General features: G+C 42.8%; 1 protein-coding gene across 1 annotated transcript in view; it reads right to left on the bottom strand.

Annotated features, from left to right (window-relative positions):
- Positions 1-16,607: 16,607 nt before the first annotated feature.
- Positions 16,608-19,679, bottom strand: part of CCDC88A (coiled-coil domain containing 88A) — a gene marked incomplete in the record, with an annotated part of 358,950 nt that continues 355,878 nt past the window's right edge. Inside the window, 2 exon segments of the mRNA XM_034764307.1 lie at positions 16,608-17,515; positions 18,117-18,216. Coding sequence (XP_034620198.1) covers positions 18,152-18,216 — 65 coding nt within the window.

The raw sequence follows: 19,679 nt of genomic DNA, 5'->3' as shown, positions 1-19,679 counted from the left end.
GTTATGGGAAGGCCCCGTGGATCGAGCAGGGACCTCGACCTCCGGTGAAGGCTGGTGGGCGCCCAAGGGCGGCTTTCCTCGGGACCGGGGCCCCAACTCGGGCGGCCCGCTCGGTACCGGCCTGACGAGGATGTCGCGCGCTGCCTGAGCTGCCTCCAACATCGACGGAATCCTCATCGTCAGGGAGGCGTGCGCAGACGGGGCCAGACTACTCCGCTCCACATGAATCGGAGGTCTGGGTCCCCATGGGGATCGTGGGCTGCCCAACTCGGGTCCAGCCTCACCCGTCCTTGTCTCGGCGCCGCTGGGTCTTGCCTTGTTTGTTGGCAGGGGAGCGGTGCTGCTGGTGGATGGGGCTTCACTCCGCACCAAGGACGCAGTGCCTAGCACCGGGTCAGCGCGCCGGTGCCAGGGCCAGTGCTGACTCCATCAGCAGGGCCCAGAGTCGGATCTCACGTTCGCGCTTAGTCCGGGGCTTGAAGGACTTACAGATTTTACAGCGCTCACTTATGTGAGCCTCGCCCAGACAGCGAAGACACTCGGAGTGTGGATCACTTTTGGGCATGGAATTGCGACAGGAGTCACACGACTTGAAGCCTGGGGTTTGGGGCATGCCCCGAGCCAGGCTACTAACTGTAGAAACTAGTAATGGTCGAAGATCGTACTACTAAGGAAGACGCTGCAGCAATGCTGGAGCACAAGTTTCGACTACCTTCACTGGCAGCAAGAAGGAACTGAGGGTGGGGGGAGTGCACAGCCTTCTTTATAGCGTGATATAGAGACACCACTCCAGGGGTCGCAGCGGGGCTCCCCCACTACGGGTACTGCTAAGGGAAAAACTTCTGGCACTGGTGCACGTGGCGAGCACGCACACCTACTGTGGAATACACATGAGCAGTCACTCGAAGAACTAAAAGTAGGCCGAGGCTTTGCAACACCAGTGGCCCTGTTCTGTGACCACAGAGATGTGAAATTTGTATTGTCCAATGACAAACTCAGCAACCATGGGCTTAAATCCTGAAGACTTTCTAAAGTTCGTGAAATCAACAGGACAGGACCCTCATTATCATGCATTTTGATGAAAATATTAAGAAGTTGAATCTCACAAAAATTTAATTGTTTCACATTGGGCACACTTGTTATAAAGAAAAACTGATGAAAGTTTAATTAGAAATACAAATTTTTGACATTACAGGCATACACTTAACTATTTTTTCCCATTAGCTAAATTTGTATTTTATTATTTAGTGAAAAATACATTGTCTTTAAATTACCCAAGGCTTAATAAAATATTAATTTCAGCTTCTGATAAAGATAAGATTTAAGATTCTTTTGCAGCCTACCTGTACGTTCACAGTGCGTAGAGCCGTGATACTCAGACTGGGGTTCGCGAGCCGCAAGTGGCTCCTTAGTGTGTCTCTTACTGCTCTTTGCAGCATGATATTAAAACACAGTGTGATTTAATTATTAACCAATCTAAGTTATTAACCAATCAGGATGTTTTTACTATGTTATTAACCAATTGTAGTTGATAAAATGGTAATACAAGGTCTGCCATTTTGCTGTGAGAAAATATAAAAAATAGTAAATGAAACAATGAATTTACACTACTGTAGCTCTTTTGGGTAATGCTGATCACTAATTTGGCTCCTGAACCACTGAGGTCTGAGTATCACTGGCATAGAGGAATAATCTCTCTCTGAAATAACTTTACAGCCTCTTTTTTCGTAAAAAAATTGGCTAAAATGGAAATTTCTAATAATTCATACTGTGGTGTAATGTTGAGAATTGAAATACTGTCACTGTTGGGAAAAACTGAATCAACCAAGTTCTAGTATTTGCATTACATTGGAGACAGTGTTTTAAAATAATAGAGTAACTAACTTCATGAGAAGAATTGTCTATTTCTCCTATAGTGCATCTCCCCGTGTCCGTTCGTCCCCCCACCACATTGTTTCCACTTTTGTGTTTTTTACCTAGAAAACCAACTTGGTTACATTAAAAGAAAACATATTTGATTGTCTATTATCTTTGCTATATTTTTTTTCTCCCCTCTCCCCCACAATTAGTATCATTTTACAGTCTCAGTGGAAACATGGTCCTTGCTGGGCATCAGTCCTGTATTCAAGCCACTAGGTTTTTTGTAACAACTTGTCAGGGTTCCTTTCCCACTCTGAACTCTGGGGTACAGATGTGGGGACCCGCATGAAAGACCCCCTAAGCTTATTTTTATCAGCTTAGGTTAAAACTTCACCAAGGCACAAATTCCTTCCTTGCCTTAGTATCGCTGCCACCACCAAGTGATTTAACCATATTCAGGGAGGCCCACTTGGAGCCCTACCTTCCCCAAATATCCCCCCAAGCCCTTACACCCCTTTTCCTGGGGAGGTTTGAGAATAATATCCTCACTAATTAGTACAGGTGAACACAGACCCAAACCCTTGGACCTTAAGGACAATGAAAAATTAATCGTTTTTTTTAAAAGAAGAATTTTAATTAAAGAAAAGGTAAAATCAGGATGGTAAGTACTTTACAGAATAACAAAAGACTCAAAAACACAGAGGATTTCCCCTCTAGGCAAAACTTTAAAGTTACAAAAACTTTAAAGTTACATAAACCTCCTTCTTAGCACAGGGAAAATTCACAAACTAAAACAAAAGGTAATCTAACACATTTCTTTTTTGCTATTACTTACTATTTCTGCAAGACTAGATGCTTAGTTCAGATATAGCTAGGGAGATGTATTTTCCCCTGCCCTCTTTCCTGGCTGGCTCCGAGAGACACAGACAAAAAACCTTCCTCCACAGATTTGAAAGTATCTTCTCCCCTTATTGGTCCTTTTGGTCAGGTGCCCCCAGGTTATCTGAGCTTCTTAACCCTTTACAGGTAAAAGAGGAATTAACCCTTTACGGGGTAAAGAGGGATTTTATGCTACCCTTAGCTGTATGTTTATGACAACTTCTTTGGATAGATGATAAATTGGGTAATATGAGAGAGAGAGAGAGAAACTATATTCAAATTTCAGGGTCAGATTATCTCCTCCCTTGTGAAATGCCAGAGAAGCCTTTTTATAAGGAAATTCCTGAAAGTAATTCCTTGCTGAGATTACTCCAGATTGTCCCATCAGAGAAGCAGTATTTGTCCCATCCATCTAAAGAAACACCACTCCAAACTTGGCAGATCCTGAAGGATCCATTGAGGCCAGACCCATCTGCAAGATGGCTCTAACAACTGGAAGAATCCTACTCTTTGGCAACATGGCTCCAGCAGAGCAGTGCTACTAGAGACTCCCATCTGCAGCACCAGTCAGAAAGGCTAATGTAGCCTGGGGCTGTATTAACTTTTGTTTCTACTTCTACTAAGCTGTGGGGACAACATGCATATTCCCTACCCCCACCCAGCCGCCCTGGGAGGGCCCACTGCAGGTATGGGAAGAACAGTGCAGAAGCAGAGGCACCTGAATCTCTCATTTCTCCACTGAGAAGATGGGAGCTGCATGTGGAGAAACCTTCCATGTGTGGATCTTGGAGGAAGAGGTAGGGGTTGACTTTAGGGATGTAAAAGTTTAACCAGTTAACTGATAAGCATCAGTCTTATCAGTTTCGGTTAATGATTAAACTCTTCTGCCGGCCCAACCCAGGACTCTGCTGCTGTCTTGGGCCTGGGGTTTGGCAGCCTGGATCCTGGGCGCTGGGCCAGCAGTGGGGATCCTGGGCCCAGGCCAGCAGTGGGGATCCCGGGCACAGGCGGCAGCAACACCCGCACCCCAAGTTCTCCGCCTTAATGGTTAACCATTTGACCAACAGAATTTTAATAGGTTACATAGTTGCTATTTTAAACCCTATTTACATCCCTACTTGATCTAGGCCTTAGTATTTATTATTTTAGTATTATCTACCAACAAGAATGACGCATTCACAACATGAATAACCCCTGCTCTACCCATCGCTCCCCCTCCCTCCCTCCGTCCCTTTCAAAAAACCCATCCCTATTTCAATCAGATTTTCTGTTCCCACCAAAGAGAGAGGAGCCAGAGATTCCAGGAAGTCCACCAATCTCTTTTACATGGAAGGGGCTCAGCTACTATGAGAGACAATATAAAACCCTAAACTAAATAGAAGTTGAGTATTGAATAGTGAGGTGACACAATTTGCAGATAATCTCAATATAGTCAAGATTAGAGAAAACTAAGAGGAATGCTAGAGAAACCAAATAAAGTTAGGTGAATGGGCAGAATGATAAACACATGAAATTAATTATTTACAAATGCAAAGTAATCCAAAGTAATACTGAAAAGAATAATCCAAACTATTCATGCCTATGGCTGGGTTTTAAATTAACTATAACCAGTTAGAAAAAAGACCTGAGCATCACTGAAGACAGCTCAGTGGAAACTTTTATTCAGTGTACAGCCATGTACAATAAAAGCAAAAAAATGATATACACAGAATGGAATAGAAATAATAATTAATGTTTTCTGCCATTATATACATCAATGGTACATCTGCACAGGGAGTACTGTGTTCTATTCTGGTCATGCTTTCTCAGAAAAAGAGAAAGAAGAGGTCCAGAAAAAGATACTGAAAATGATCAAAGAAATGGAGAGACTTCTGGATAGAAATCAAAAAGACAGATTGTTTAATTTAGAAAGAAGACAAAAAAGAGAGGATCTGATAGAAGTATAGAAATTATTGAATGCTAAATCTTGAATTTCTATTTACCCCTATTTATTTTTACATAATATGACAATAGAATGTTGCATTATACTGAAAGGCAAAATGTTTAAAAGTTATAAAAAGAAACTTTAAAAACACAATGCAGAATCAATCTGTGGCACTCACTATTACAGTACATCAATGAAGCCAAGAAGTTAGTAAGATTCCAAAAAGGAGACATTTGTATGGATAATGAAAACATTCACAGGAACATTGTATATTTTTATAAGGAATATAAACCATCATTCTTTAGGCCATAAGCGAAACTTCCCTGGGACAGGTTTTTCATATTTGTGCTTTACACTTTTGCACCTACCACTGAAGCATCTGGCACTTGCTACTTTCAGAGACAGGATATTTGACAAGGTGAGACTGGTGACCTGACCTGATATGGCAACTCCTGTTTTTTTGTCCACCACATAAAGGTGCATATAGTCACCACATTTTCCACAGGTAAACTGGCAGATGTCTCAAAAGGGATATAGTTTGACCGGATTGAATTAACAAAAAACTACATGGACGAGTCAATAAGAAGTTGTCCAACTATACATGCGTTTACACATTTCAGTTAAAGAAAAGATCCAAATGCAACATCTTACACTTAGTAATGGTGGATGGGTTCAATGCACTGCCTAGAGAACTCTGTAGCCACAAATAAATGTAGTAGGATGTTAAAATACAGGATAACAAATTTGCAAAAGTGAAATCACCCTTCTCTGAAAACTACCCTTTAAAGTACTCTCAGTTGGGCACCCAAAATCACTGATCACTTTTGAAAATGTAGGCCAGTGTTTTAATTTGACATCTGTTAAGTGTTTTGAAGCTAATGAACAAATTAATGAAGTTAATAAACAGAAATTACTTAAAATCACTGTGAATAAGGGTCTAGTTACTGTCTAGGTGTTTCTGAGGTGCAGAGCTGCATTTGTGAAACTAATTTGGTAATTCTACAGCTCTTGATGTTCACAAAGCAGCCTACATTTTCAAGTTAAGCATATTCTCACCTTCTCCTCAAAAAGTCCAGCATCTGACATTTGTTCTCAACAACAGTAACAGCCAAGATTAATCAATTTCAAATACTACATAGCTACAACTTTTTGAAAGTTTGTGACAATTTTTGTACTTATGAATTTCAATAAAATGTGTCAGTAGTGTTTTATAATACTGTAGCAAAATATAGTTAAGAGCCATTTCTTCACAAATAAACAGCAATGTGAAATAATAAAACAAAGCAAACCAGAGGAGCTCTGCTACATTAGTATGATTCCCTTTCTGAACAAAGATCCACTGATCATATTAAGAGGTTATTGAAATTAAGTGACGACAGATTCATCTCTTAGTTAACATCAGTTCCCTCCAACACCAGATGACAGAAAAAAAAGTGTGTATATATTGTGACAGACCCAGCCCAGTGGGGTACAGGAGTCTGGTCCTATTGGGATCCAGGGCGAAGCCCGCCCACTGCTAAAGGATCCCCCCCCAGCCTAAGGGGGGGTCCACAGGGCCTGGAGACCAAAAAATTACGGGGGACAACTAATAAAAGAACAGGGACAGGAGTGAGGTCAAAGGGTCAAAAGAAGGAAACCAGACGGGGACACCGAGCAGAGAACCCCGGACAGAGCCTACAGGAGTCTGGTAGAGGGCAAATATACTGGTCACTGGATGAGTAGTTTTCTGTTCCCTGAGTGACCAGAGAAGGGGCTGCACTAGAGTAATCAGGAACCTGCTAGAACCAGTTAAGGCAGGCAGGCTAATTAGGACACCTGGAGCCAATTAAGAAGAAGCTGCTAGAATCAATTAAGGCAGGCTAATCAGGGCACCTGGGTTTTAAAAGGAGCTCACTTCAGTTTGTGGTGTGAGTGTGAGGAGTTGGGAGCAAGAGGTGCAAGGAGCTGAGAGTGTGCTGCTGGAGGACTGAGGAGTACAAGCGTTATCAGACACCAGGAGGAAGGTCCTGTGGTGAGAATAAGGAAGGTGTTTGGAGGAGGCTATGGGGAAGTAGCCAGGGAGTTGTAGCTGTTACAGGAGGCACTATAGACAGCTGCAGTCCACAGGGCCCTGGGCTGGAACCTGGAGTAGAGAGTGGGCCTGGGTTCCCCCCAAACCTCCCAATTGACCTGGATTGTGGGTTCTTCTAGAGGGGAAGGTCTCTGGGCTGTTCCCCAACCCACATGGTGAATCTCTGAGGCAAAAAAATCTGCCAATAAGCACAGGACCCACCGAAATAGAGGAGGAACTTTGTCACAATATACAATGTGAATAAGTTATTTGGTTTGGCATTTTAATAATGTTCTTAGGTGTATACAAATGGCAAACATTTAAAAAAAAAAAGTCCTTAACAGGTATGTAAAGGAAAACACTGTTTTAAATATGCATTTTTGTAAAATGGTGTTTAAGTTCTGTGTCACATCCAGACACATTCCTTTAAGACGATTCTATTATTACCAATGTAATATTACACACATAGCAGCATAGCCTGTACTAAAAATTATACATGAGTTCTTTTGTTGGAGTTGCATGCTGTCTCAGACAGAGAAAGCTTAAAAGAAATAATACATTTAGGGAATGTTATAGTAGCCTCTGCGGATGAGAACTCAGAAAAAAATTAAGTGGAAATTATACATCACGTGATATTATATCATCTACTATAATCTTAAAATTAGGAGCAATAGATTTTTCCACTTCCTGTTCTAAACTGATTTAGTGTTGTTGTGTTCTGTTGAACAGCAGTTGTGTTCCACTCCAGAGGTGCCTGAATTTCAGTAGGGGTGAAGGAGCTCTCATATTACATATACATAGACTGTTTAAAGCAGTGGCTCTCAACCTTTCCAGACTACTGTACCCCTTTCAGGAGTCTGATTTGTCCTGGGTACCCCAAGTTTCACCTCACTAAAAAACTACTTGCTTACAAAATCAGACATAAAAATATAAAAGTGTCATAACACACTATTACTGAAAAATTGCTTACTTTCTCATTTTTATCATACAATTATAAAATAAATCAATTGGAATATAAGTATTGTACTTACATTTCAGTGTATAGTGTATATAGAGCAGTATAAACAAATCATTGTATGACATTTTAGTTTGTACTCACTTCGCTAGTGCTTTTTATTTAGCCTGTTACAAAACTAGGTGAATATCTAGATGAGTTGATGTACCCCGGAAGAGCTCTGCGTTATGCATACCCCTGGTTGAGAACCACTGGTTTAAAGGATATAGAGATTGTAAAGGACGTTTGTAGTGAAAGGAGTTGTATCTTTTTTTTTTATTTATTCAGAGGGTAAAAATAATAGGAGCAATAGAAGATCTGCTCATGTCCCTCTGCCCTGGGATGCAATCTGCAAGAGGGAAGTACTGGGAAAGCAGTGACAAAGGGGAACTTCTGCATTCTTTCTGTGCTATTAAGAATATAAGAATGGCCATACTGGGTCAGACCAAAGGTCCATCTAGCCAGTATCCTGTCTTCCGACAGTGGCCAATGCCAGGTGCCACAGAAAGCTGAAGCCCGAGCCCCACTGCCTGGGGCTGAAGCCAAAGCCCAAGCTCCATGGGGCCCCCTGTGGTGTGGGATCCTGGGCAATTGCCCTCCTTGCTACTCCCTAATGCCAGCCCTGGCTTTTAATCTTCTCAATATGCAGAAAAACAGTTGTAGCTCAGGTGGGCCATGAAGTTTTTATAGCAAGGGTAAGAACTCAGAAAGAAAAAGGTTGAGAACCTCTGAGGAGGGGACAATCTTGGGAGCTGTCAAGTACCTGTGTTGAGTTGACTAGTGTTCTCAACTCCCAATAAATTCCATGGTACTTGAGGACTCTCAGCACCTCTGAGAATTGAGCACTATCTGCTGATAATCTACTGCATGTCTAGGCCAGACTAAGGAGCAGCTTCTGGATCTGTGCTTAGGTAGATCAAGTGGCTCCAAATCTACTTAGAGGGATATGGTAGGGTAGAGCAGTAGTTGGCATTTCAACCCACAAGTCAGGAACAGCACCTGAGTAGGAGCTGTGGTGCAGTCCCATGGGCCTGCTGCAGTTTGAAGGATGAATTGCTCCCAACTCCCTCCTTATTTTTTCCATACAAAGACTGACTGCCTAGGCATTGGGAAGGGGAAGAGTGAATTTCACCTTTAACACATTAATTTTTATAACTTAAATTATATATAATAAATGTATATTTCAGGCTAATGCCTGCCTGGTGCCATAAAAGTGCATTAGGAGACACAAAGGTGTAAAGAAAGACATAATGGGATGCAAAAGACAGCATGTGTAGGAGGATCTAAAATGTAATATTAGCCAAACTCATGAGTGTATAAAAGAGCTAAATAAATGCAAAGCCAAGAAAGATGCAAATCTGAGAAAAAAGACATGGCCAATCAGAAACCTGGAAAGCGCATATGCAGCTTATACATCAGAAGCACAAGATGGCCACAATAGCTGTGCATAATATGCTTCATGGAAAAGCAATAAAACAAGCACTATGAAGTATGTTGGTCATGCCAATATACCACCCTGACCTACAATGGCAGGATTTTTCCTGGGTGGATACACTTTCTGGTATCCCTAGGTACATATTGTTGCCTAGCCTTTGTAGCATATAACTAGGATTTAGCCATTAGCATGTATGCTTCTTAAATCAAGATGGGAATGCTTACTTATATTACTGATGTTGCTAATAATTCAGAACCTAATGGCATGAGGTGCTGAGTGCTGTCAATCCCCACTCTAATCTACGGGTGTTGAGGCCATGTGGCAACTCGTAGGGGCAGACCCTTAACAAGAATTCAGAAGTGTGATCAGAACTGAACAGAGAGATGCTTTCAAAATATTTTGTTTCCGGTGTCTCCCACTGTAGGTACTTTCAAGTCCTTATGAATGTATTTAGCACACCAGCACTGTACTTTCTGTCTGACAAACAATGTAAGGGGAACTTCTGTCTCTATGGGCTAGATCCACAATGGGGACTTAGGCTCAGGCACTGCAATGCCTAATGTCTAGGCACCCTGCTGCCCAGTAAATTCACAGCCCAGAGTTGGGCATCTAAGAATGGGATGCTGTGTAGCTAAACTAGCTAGTAGGAAATGCTGGGGAGAGAGGTGTGCCTTAAACCCCACTACACAAAGGGAATTCGACAACTACGTTGAGGCTGGAGGGAGGTGCCTCCCGCTAGTCGTGACTCACAACCGCGAACCCTCTTCTGGAGTTGGACACTTAGGCCTGGTCTACACTACGAGTTTAGGTCGACTTTAGCAGCGTTAAATCGAATTAAGCCTGGACACGTTCACATGACGAAGCCCTTTCTTTCGACTTAAAGGGCCCTTTAAACCGGTTTCTTTACTCTCCCTCTGAGGGGATTAGTGATAAAATCAGCCTTAGCGGGTTGGAATTGGGGTAGTGTGGACGGAATTTGACGTTATTGGCCTCCGGGAGCTATCCCACAGTGCTTCATTGTGACCGCTCTGGACAGCACTCTCAACTCAGATGCACTGACCAGGTAGACAGGAAAAGCCCCGCGAACGTTTGAATTTCATTTCCTGTTTGCCCAGCGTGGAGAGTACAGGTGACCACGCAGAGCTCATCAGCACAGGTAACCGTGATGGAGTCCCAGAATCGCAAAAGAACTCCAACATGGACCGAACAGGAGGTACGGGATCTGCTCGCCATATGGGGAGATGAATCAGTGCTAGCTGAACTCCGTAGCAGTAAAAGAAATGGCAAAATATTAGAAAAGGTCTCCAAGGCCATGAAGGACAGAGGCCATAACAGGGACGCACAGCAGTGCTGCGTGAAAATTAAGGAGCTACGGCAAGCCTACCACAAAGCCAGAGAAGCAAATGGAAGGTCCGGGGCAGAGCCGCAAACTTGCCGCTTCTACGCGGAGCTGCATGCCATTCTAGGGGGTGCAGCCACCACTACCCCAACCGTGTGCTATGACTCCCTCACTGGAGAAACACACAGGGAACAGGGTTTGGGGTACGAGGAAGATAGCTCACAGCAGCAAGGAAGCGGAGAAACTGGTTTCCCCAACCAGCCAGGATATGTTTGTCACCCTGGAACCAGTAATCCCTGAACTCACCCAAGACCCTGAGGGCACACAGGGGACCTCTGGTGAGTGTACATTTGTAAATATTACACATGGTTTAAAAGCAAGCGTGTTTAATGATTAATTTGCCCTGGCAATCACGGCCAGTACAGCTACTGGAAAAGTCTGTTAACGTGTATGGGGATGGAGTGGAAATCCTCCAGGGCCATCTCCAGAAAGCTCTCCTTCATGTACTCCCAAAGCCTTTGCAAAAGGTTTCTGGGGAGGGCTGCCTTATCCCGTCCGCCATGGTAGGACACTTTACCACGTCAGGCCAGTAGCACGTAGTCTGGCATCATTGCATAACAAAACATTGTAGCATATGGTCCCGGTGTTTGCTGGCATGCAGACAACATCCATTCCTTATCGCTCTTTGTTATCGCTCTTTGTTATCATTCACAGTCACCTGGTTGAAATGGGGCGATTTTATTAAGAGGACATTCAGAGGTGCCCATTCCTGCTCTGCTGAACAGAAATGTTCCCCGCTGTTAGCCATGCAGTGGGGGGAGGGGTGAAGTGATCATCCCAGAGAATTGGGTGTGTGTGTGGGGGAGGGGGGTTAGTTGGGTTTGTGCTGCATGTTAACCCGGAAACCGCAGCCCCTCCTTTTACATTGCAAACCCATTTTAAATGGCCAACCCAATTCATGCTTGATATGGGAAATGAGGGCACTGCTATTTGAAACCATTCCCACATCTTAAGAAGGTTAAAAAAGCCAAAAGACTGTGGCTTACCAGGGCTGCCTGCAAGCCGAAATCTGTTGCCTGGCATTGTGTGAGTGATCTCTCATACGAAACCAGCAGGCCCTCACTATAAGAGGAAAAATGCGACCTTGTAATGCAAGCACATGTGCTGTGTAATGTGAACAGCAAATTTTAACGTGAAAGAGTGTACCCATTGTTCTCTAAAATGTCTTTTTTAACCACCTCTCCCTTCTCCTCCACCAGCTGCAAATGTTTCTCCTTCAGAGGCTAGTGAAGATTAGAAAGAGGAAAACGGAGGACGCGGGATGATATGTTCTCGGAGCTCCAGATGTCCTCCCACGCTGAAAGAGCACAGCAGAATGCGTGGAGGCAGTCAATGTCAGACTTCAGAAAAGCAGAATATGAACGAGAGGAGAGGTGGCAGGCTGAATCGTGGGATGAACAGAGCAAGTTGCGGGCTGAAGATGATAGGTGGCGTCAGCTTGCAGACAGAAGGCAAGAGCCGATGCTCCAGCAGCTGGAGCATCAAACTGATATGCTCCAGCGTATGGCTGAGCTGCAGGAAAGGCAGCAGGAGCAGAGACTGCCGCTACAGCCCCTGTGTAACCAACAGCCCTCCTCCCCAAGTTCCATAGCCTCCTCACCCAGATGCCCAAGAACACGGTGGGGGGACCTCCAGTCACTGCACCCCAGATGATTGCCCAAGCATCAGAAGGCTGGCCTTCAATAAGAGTTAAAGTTTTAAACTGCAGTGTGTCCTTTTCCTTCCCTCCTCCCCCACCCATCCTGGGCTACCTTGGCAATTATCTCCCTAGTTGTGGTGTGAATTAATAAAGAATGCATGAATGTGAAGTAACAATGACTTTATTGCCTCTGCAAGTGCTTCTCAAAGGGGGGAGGGGAGGGTGGGGTGATGGTTTACAGGGAAGTAGAGTGAACCGGGTGGGGGGAGGGGGCGGAAGGTTCATCAAGGAGAAACAAACAGAAGTTTCACACCGTAGCCTGGCCAGTCACAAAACTCGTTTTCAAAGCTTCTCTGATGCGCCCTGCTGTGCTCCTCTAACCACCCTGGTGTCTGGCTGCGCGTAATCAGCGGCCAGGCGATTTGCCTCAACCTCCCACCCCGCCATAAATGTCTCCCCCTTACTCTCACAGATATTGTGGAGTGCACAGCAAGCAGCAATAACAATGGGGATATTCTTTTCGCTGAGGTCTGAGCGAGTCAGTAAGCTGCGCCAGCGCGCTTTTAAACGTCCAAATGCACATTCCACCACCATTCGGCACTTGCTCAGCCTGTAGTTGAACAGGTCCTGACTCGTGTCCAGGCTGCCTGTGTACGGCTTCATGAGTCATGGCATGAAGCGGTAGGCTGGGTCCCCAAGGATCACGATAGGCATTTCAACATCCCCAATGGTTATTTTCTGGTCTAGGAAGAAAGTCCCTTCCTCCAGCTTTCGAAACAGACCAGAGTGCCTGAAGACGCGAGCATCACGTACCTTTCCCGGCCATCCCATGTTGATGTTGGTGAAACATCCCTTGTGATCCACCAGGGCTTGCAGCAGCATTGAAAAGTACCCCTTGCGGTTTATGTACTCGGTGACTTGGTGCTCTGGTGACAAGATAGGGATATGGGTTCCATCTATGGCCCCACCACAGTTTGGGAATCCCATTGCAGCAAAGCCATCCACTATGGCCTGCACGTTTCCCAGAGTCACTACCCTTGATATCACCAGGTCTTTCATTGCCCTGGCAACTTGGATCACAGCAACCCCCACAGTAGATTTGTCCACTCCAAATTGATTCCTGACTGACTGGTAGCTGTCTGGAGTTGCAAGCTTCCACAGGGCTATCGCCACTCGCTTCTCAACTGTGAGGGCTGCTCTCATCCTGGTATTCTGGCGCTTCAGGGCAGGGGAAAGCAAGTCACAAAGTTCCATGAAAGTGCCCTTACGCATGCCAAAGTTTCGCAGCCACTGGGAATCGTCCCACACCTGCAGCACGATGCGGTCCCACCAGTCTGTGCTTGTTTCCCGTGCCCAGAATCGGCGTTCCACGGCATGAACCTGCCCCAGTAACACCATGATTTCCACATTGCTGGGGCCTGTGCCTTGTGAGAGGTCTATGTCCATGTCAATTTCCTCATCACTCTCGTCGCCGCGTTGCAATCGCATCCTCGGCTGGTCCGGGTTTTGCTTTGGCATATACTTCTGGTTTCTGGCTCTGCATATACTCCAGGGACAATGCGTGTGGTGTTCATCGTGCTCGTAATTGCCACGGTGATCTGAGCGGGCTCCATGATCCCAGTGCTAGCTATGGTACCTGGTCTGAAAAAAGGCGCGAAACTAGTATCTGATGGACCAGGGGAGGGAGGGAAAGAGGGCCGAGTGACGACATGGCGTACAGGAACAGGGAATTAAAATCAAGAAAGGTGGCTGTGCATCAGGGAGAAACACAAACAACTGTCACACAGAATGCCCCCCCCCCCAAAGATTAAACTCAAAACCCTGGGTTTAGCAGGCCATTGATTTCACGGAGAGAGGGGAATCAAATGAATACAGAACAAATCTATTTTTTACATCTTAAGCTGGCAGCCGACGGTGCAGCATGACTAATAGCCACTGCAGTACGACGACGACGGATACCAGTCGTAATATACCATCTTCTGCCAAAAAGCGAGGGGCTGGTGCTGTGTAGCAATGCAGCCCCACGTCTGCCAGCACCCAGATTGCCCTCGGCCTCTTCTGGGTGCTTAGCAGAAAATACTGGGCGATTGGCATAAAATAGCATACTATGACTGATAGCCATCATCATCGAGACAGTTGCATGTCTGCCCAGGTGCCCATGATTGACAGCCACTGCAGTATGATGACGACGGATACCAATCGTAATATACCATCTTCTACCAAAAGGCAAGGGGCTGGTGCAATGCAGCCCTACGGCTGCCAGCTCCACGGCTACCAGTCATCTGCACTGTCTACCGCCAAAAGGCAGTTAGCTGCTGCTGCTGTGTAGCAATGCAGTACTACATCTGCCGGCACCCAGATGACATATGGTGACGGTGAGCTGATCTGAGCGGGCTCCATGCTTGCCATGGTATGTTGTCTGCACAGGTAACCCAGGTAAAAAGGCGCGAATCTATTGTCTGCAGGTGCTCTGACGGAGGGGGAGGGGCCTGACGTACCCAGAACCCCCCGCGACACTGTTTTGCATCATTCAGGCATTGGGATCTCAACCCAGAATTCCAATGGGCGGCGGAGACTGCGGGAACTGTGGGATAGCTACCCATAGTGCAATGCTCTGGAAGTCGACGCTAGCCTCGGTACTGTGGACGCGGTCCGCCGACTAGAGCACTTAGAGCATTTTAGTGGGGACACACACGATCGGCTGTATACAACCTATTTCTATAAAACCGGCTTCTATAAATTCGACCTAATTTCGTATTGTAGACATACCATTAGGGAAAGACAGAGACCCACTGCAGAATATCCTACAGCCTGGTCATTAGGGCACTCACTTGGGAGGTGGGAAACCTGAGTTCAAGTCCCTGCTCTGAATCAGGCAGAGTGGGGATTTGAACTTGGGTCTTCGAACTTGGGTCTTCAGAGGAAGTGCTTGAACTATTGAGCTAGAGGGTATTTTCGGCTGGGGCTCTCAGTGTCAAATGTCAAAGTTATTCCACTTTGTATAATCTACTTAAATATTCATTACTGCAGGGCACCATGACCATCTCCACTGTGTTTTGGTCAGAACCTGATCTGGTAGGCATGCTTTTAGGTGGCTTATGAAAATGCCTACAAGATCAGGCCCCGCAGGTGAGGTAGACAGGGTAACAGCTAGCATAAGTATCTCCCAGGGTTTAGGTGCTGAGCATTTCATCATCATCAGAAATGGAGGTACCTAGAGGACTTTACTGGTGGAAACTTGGGTACCTATGTACTTTAGGCATTTACAGGTAATGGGACAGCTGAACAGGGATTTTGAGGATCTAGATTTTGGTCTTAGGTGCCTAAACTCCTTTGTTGTTCAAGCCCTATGAGCCCAATCCTGCCGCCATTAAAATCAATGAGAGTTTGACGCTGAAAATAATGGTAGCAGGATTGGGCCCTCTATATGAGAGCATTAAGTCAGTGATAGATTATTTTATCCTTCTGACAAGCTATCAGAATGTTTTTGTGTGGAGAATGGAAATTCTGTTCAGTGGAGGATTAAGAAATTTGTTCTAAATCCAGTTAGAATGACATCTGACAATTTCAAAATTCTCTGCAAAAGAAAATTGAAGTTTCAGATCAAAATGTTTTATTTTGACAAAACTAAAACTTGTTTAGATTTAGATTTTTTTAATTTTATATTATATATGATACTCCAAAAAGAAGTTGTTTAGAAAAGAAAAGAATAAAAATGTTTCATTCTGATTGTATTGAAACAGGATGTTTCGACATTGTCAGAATCACCCCCTGCCAACCCCCCCAAGTTTTGGCAAAATCAATATGATTTACAAAGTGTTTTGATTTCGACGGAACTGCATTCTCCGATGGAAAATGTTTGTCAAAGTTTTTCCAACCAGCTCTAGTCTTTATAGATGGTAGTGAAAGCCTAAAAAATATATTATTACTACTTAAAACTATATATAGCTGCCCTGCCAAACAAGTTAAGGAATGTTGTGAACTTGGTGTAAATGTAGTCCATGGTCCTGATTCTGCAAATGCTTATGGGAATAGTTCTATTAATATCAGTGGGACTAATTATATAAAATTACTCATGAGCATAAGCCTTTGCTGGATTAAACCCTATGAGGTTACACCGTTAATTTGATTTTTTCATAGAAATATTAATGCACTTATTGATATACAAGAAAATAAAATGTTGATATTTAATATAAATTGGGATCAAGTGATAAGTCCATGTACGTTTCCCTGGATTAACTAAATCTGTTTTCTGTGCTCTTGCAAATGTCTTCAAGACAACAAATGCATCAAATACTTTAGAAGTACTAATAACATTTATCGATTTTAATGTAGAATTATAATTAACAAAAGAGAATGTCTTATTAATAAAGGAGAATCTTAATGAGTGAATTGATTGTAAAATGCAGATGACATTATTTACATTGTTTTTGCCATAAGGAAACCTCCTACGCCACAGTCAGCACACATCAAAACACAAATTTAAAAAAAAATTGTTAAAACACAAACATTTACTATAAGACAGTTTTATCCTGGGAATGCCATTTGTTGAAAAACTACATTAGGGGGAAAAAAAGTCCTAGTAAAATTATTCTTGTCAATCTCCTGTCAAGAACTTCTGAACGTATCTGTGCAGTATAACTTGTGCATCTGGAAAACACAAGAATTTCTATATAGTGTGAATATTCCATCACTCCATCTTTATTATGGAGTTGTTCAAATGTTTTCATGTACATAAACAGAATTTTCTTTTGCAGTATGCACCAAAATAATAATCAGCACAGATTTTTCTTTTAAAGAGCAACATCATGCAGATGATGCTAATCAAGCCAGTGAAGTGCCAGTAAGCTTGTGGGTTTTTTGTATCTGTATATACAGTAAATTTCCACAAAATACTATTGCATTTATTTCAGATTTACAGAACTAAATATAAACTGCTAGATTTTTGCTAATTATTAGCAGAAGCAGTAAGCAATCAATGGCTAAATTCATAAACAAAAGATGAAAGAAGTAGCATTTTATTCCTGGAGTAATTCTTGAGATCTTAAATGGTTGGTCCTTAAGGAGATGAGAACTGTCCTTTATTCAGTAGATCTTAACAGTGCAATGTGCAACAATTCCTAAAACCGTCTAAAAAGTTTCATCAGTAGACTCCAGTAGAACTCCTTGATTCAAGGAAGGAAGGTTTGTATTTCTTGCCTGCTCTATTCACGAAGAATTGTAAAAAGTTCCCTTAATGTTTTTTTGAATTATTATTATTGATTCCTATAGTCGACTGTCTTGTTACTTCAGAAATAAAGGCTTCTTACTGAGACACTGAAGGACACTTTTCTCTCTGTGTTCAGTTGAAAGGTAGAAAAAAGAAGAAAGAGAACATAAGAAAAGCTTAAAGTGTAGAAGAGATACAAAATTCAGAGTAAAGTTACTAAAAGAACTTAACAGCATGCATCAGAGATTTAGTGAGAACAAGAAAGGGACAGAATGCCAAAGATAAACTTTACATAAAGGCAGTTTCCCTGCAATATAGAATAGCTTATAAAACTAACATTTTTTGCTTTATAAAACTATTCTTTTGAATTTATCTGTCCCTTTTTAAATAAGTGACTTCAATACTGTTTCATAAGCTCATTTTCTTGAAGCTTCCTCTTATAAAGTTTTAAGTTTTTAAAAGACATCCTGGGAATCTTATATATAAAAATTATGTCCTTTTACAAGGGAAAAAAGTGTTAAAAGATTTCTCGTTCCCTGCCCAGACAGGCAAAAAAACCCCTAACTACAGCCATCTGTTCTGGCTTTACTAATAAGCAAGATAGAAAACCAGTTAAGCAAGCAATATTTACGTCTGTTAATGCAATGTGCACTTATTCTTACACGTAATGCTGTTAGTTTGTTGTAAATGAAATTAATCTCATTTACAGTTTGGGCAGGAAACTCACCACTTGGCCCACATCTCATGTAGTGGGTAATAGCATTAGGAGCTTTGTTGCTCCCTAGACCTGCTTTTTGAATTTCTGCTTTCTGGTATAGCTTCCACATCTGCAGGAAAAAAGCATTTCATGTTATTCAATTTGTTTAGCAGGACAAGAAAAAATCCCTCACTTAACAATACGCAGTTACTTAATAGTAGGATATACCTGCTCAAAGGTATAAAAATACTTTTTTGAGGGACAGGGTTGTTGAGGGAGAGGGAAGGAAGGAATTCACTAGAATAATATACAGACATATATTAAAGGTAAACCTGTTATAAACGTTCATATTTGCATTTTTAAAATAATCAAATATAAAATAATCAAATATTACTTTTCAAATCCACAAGAGGATAAATTCAACTTTTAAATTTAATGGCCTTAAATCTGTGCCACCATGAAAGGGCAAAACACCACTGAAATCAATGGAACTATGCCCACTTTCACCAGCAGAAAAATTGACTCAACTTTTTGTTTGTTTAAACCTAACTGCCAGTAATACATATATAACTATTTACTAAAATGGCTAAATTCAAGTCTGTTAAGTGGAAAATAACCTTTGCATGCAACAGATATAACATGCACAATACAAAAAGAAGAACAGGAGTACTTGTGGCACCTTAGAGACTAACAAATTTATTAGAGCATAAGCTTTCGTGGACTACAGCCCACTTCTTCGGATGCATATAGAATGGAACATATATTGAGGAGATATATATACACACATACAGAGAGCATAAACAGGTGGGAGTTGTCTTACCAACTCTGAGAGGCCAATTAATTAAGAGAAAAAAAACTTCTGAAGTGATAATCAAGCTAGCCGAGTACAGACAGTTTGATAATAAGTGTGAGAGACTCCAAACAGACTCCAAAGAGAGACTGGTGAGCTAGAATTGATATGCAAACTAGACACAATCAACTCCGGTTTGAATAAGGACTGGGAATGGCTGAGCCATTACAAACATTGACTCTATCTGTGTGTATATATATCTCCTCAATATATGTTCCATTCTATATGCATCCGAAGAAGTGGGCTGTAGTCCACGAAAGCTTATGCTCTAATAAATTTGTTAGTCTCTAAGGTGCCACAAGTACTCCTGTTCTTCTTTCTGCGGATACAGACTAACACGGCTGTTACTCTGAAACCATGCACAATACAGTATCTTAACTAAGTGTTCACTTAGAAAAGCAAAGCTTCAGGCAAACTTTTCGTTGCAAGCAAAAAATTATTCCTGTTCATGGCAGAACAATTAATTAACTGTCTAATGTCCATTTTTGGCTGATGACCAAATACTCTGAATTATCACGCAAAATTTGATTTTTAGTCTTGGATTTCCATTTCTAAGGCCAGCAGGGACCAGGAGTTGCAGAGACATGGATCAAGAAATGAGTGCACCGAATTGCTTTGTAGGAAGCCCTCTGATTGATCTAGGAGCAACACTGATGGGATCTGAAGGGAATCCCACAAAGCCTCCACAACTGAAACAAGAGGGATAGCTCAGTGGTTTGAGCATTGGCCTGCTAAACCTAGGG

This window comes from Trachemys scripta, chromosome 3, assembly GCF_013100865.1.
Source record: "Trachemys scripta elegans isolate TJP31775 chromosome 3, CAS_Tse_1.0, whole genome shotgun sequence".
In the NCBI taxonomy this organism is placed as follows: Eukaryota; Metazoa; Chordata; order Testudines; family Emydidae; genus Trachemys; species Trachemys scripta.
This window is presented reverse-complemented; position numbering and strand designations above follow the sequence as displayed.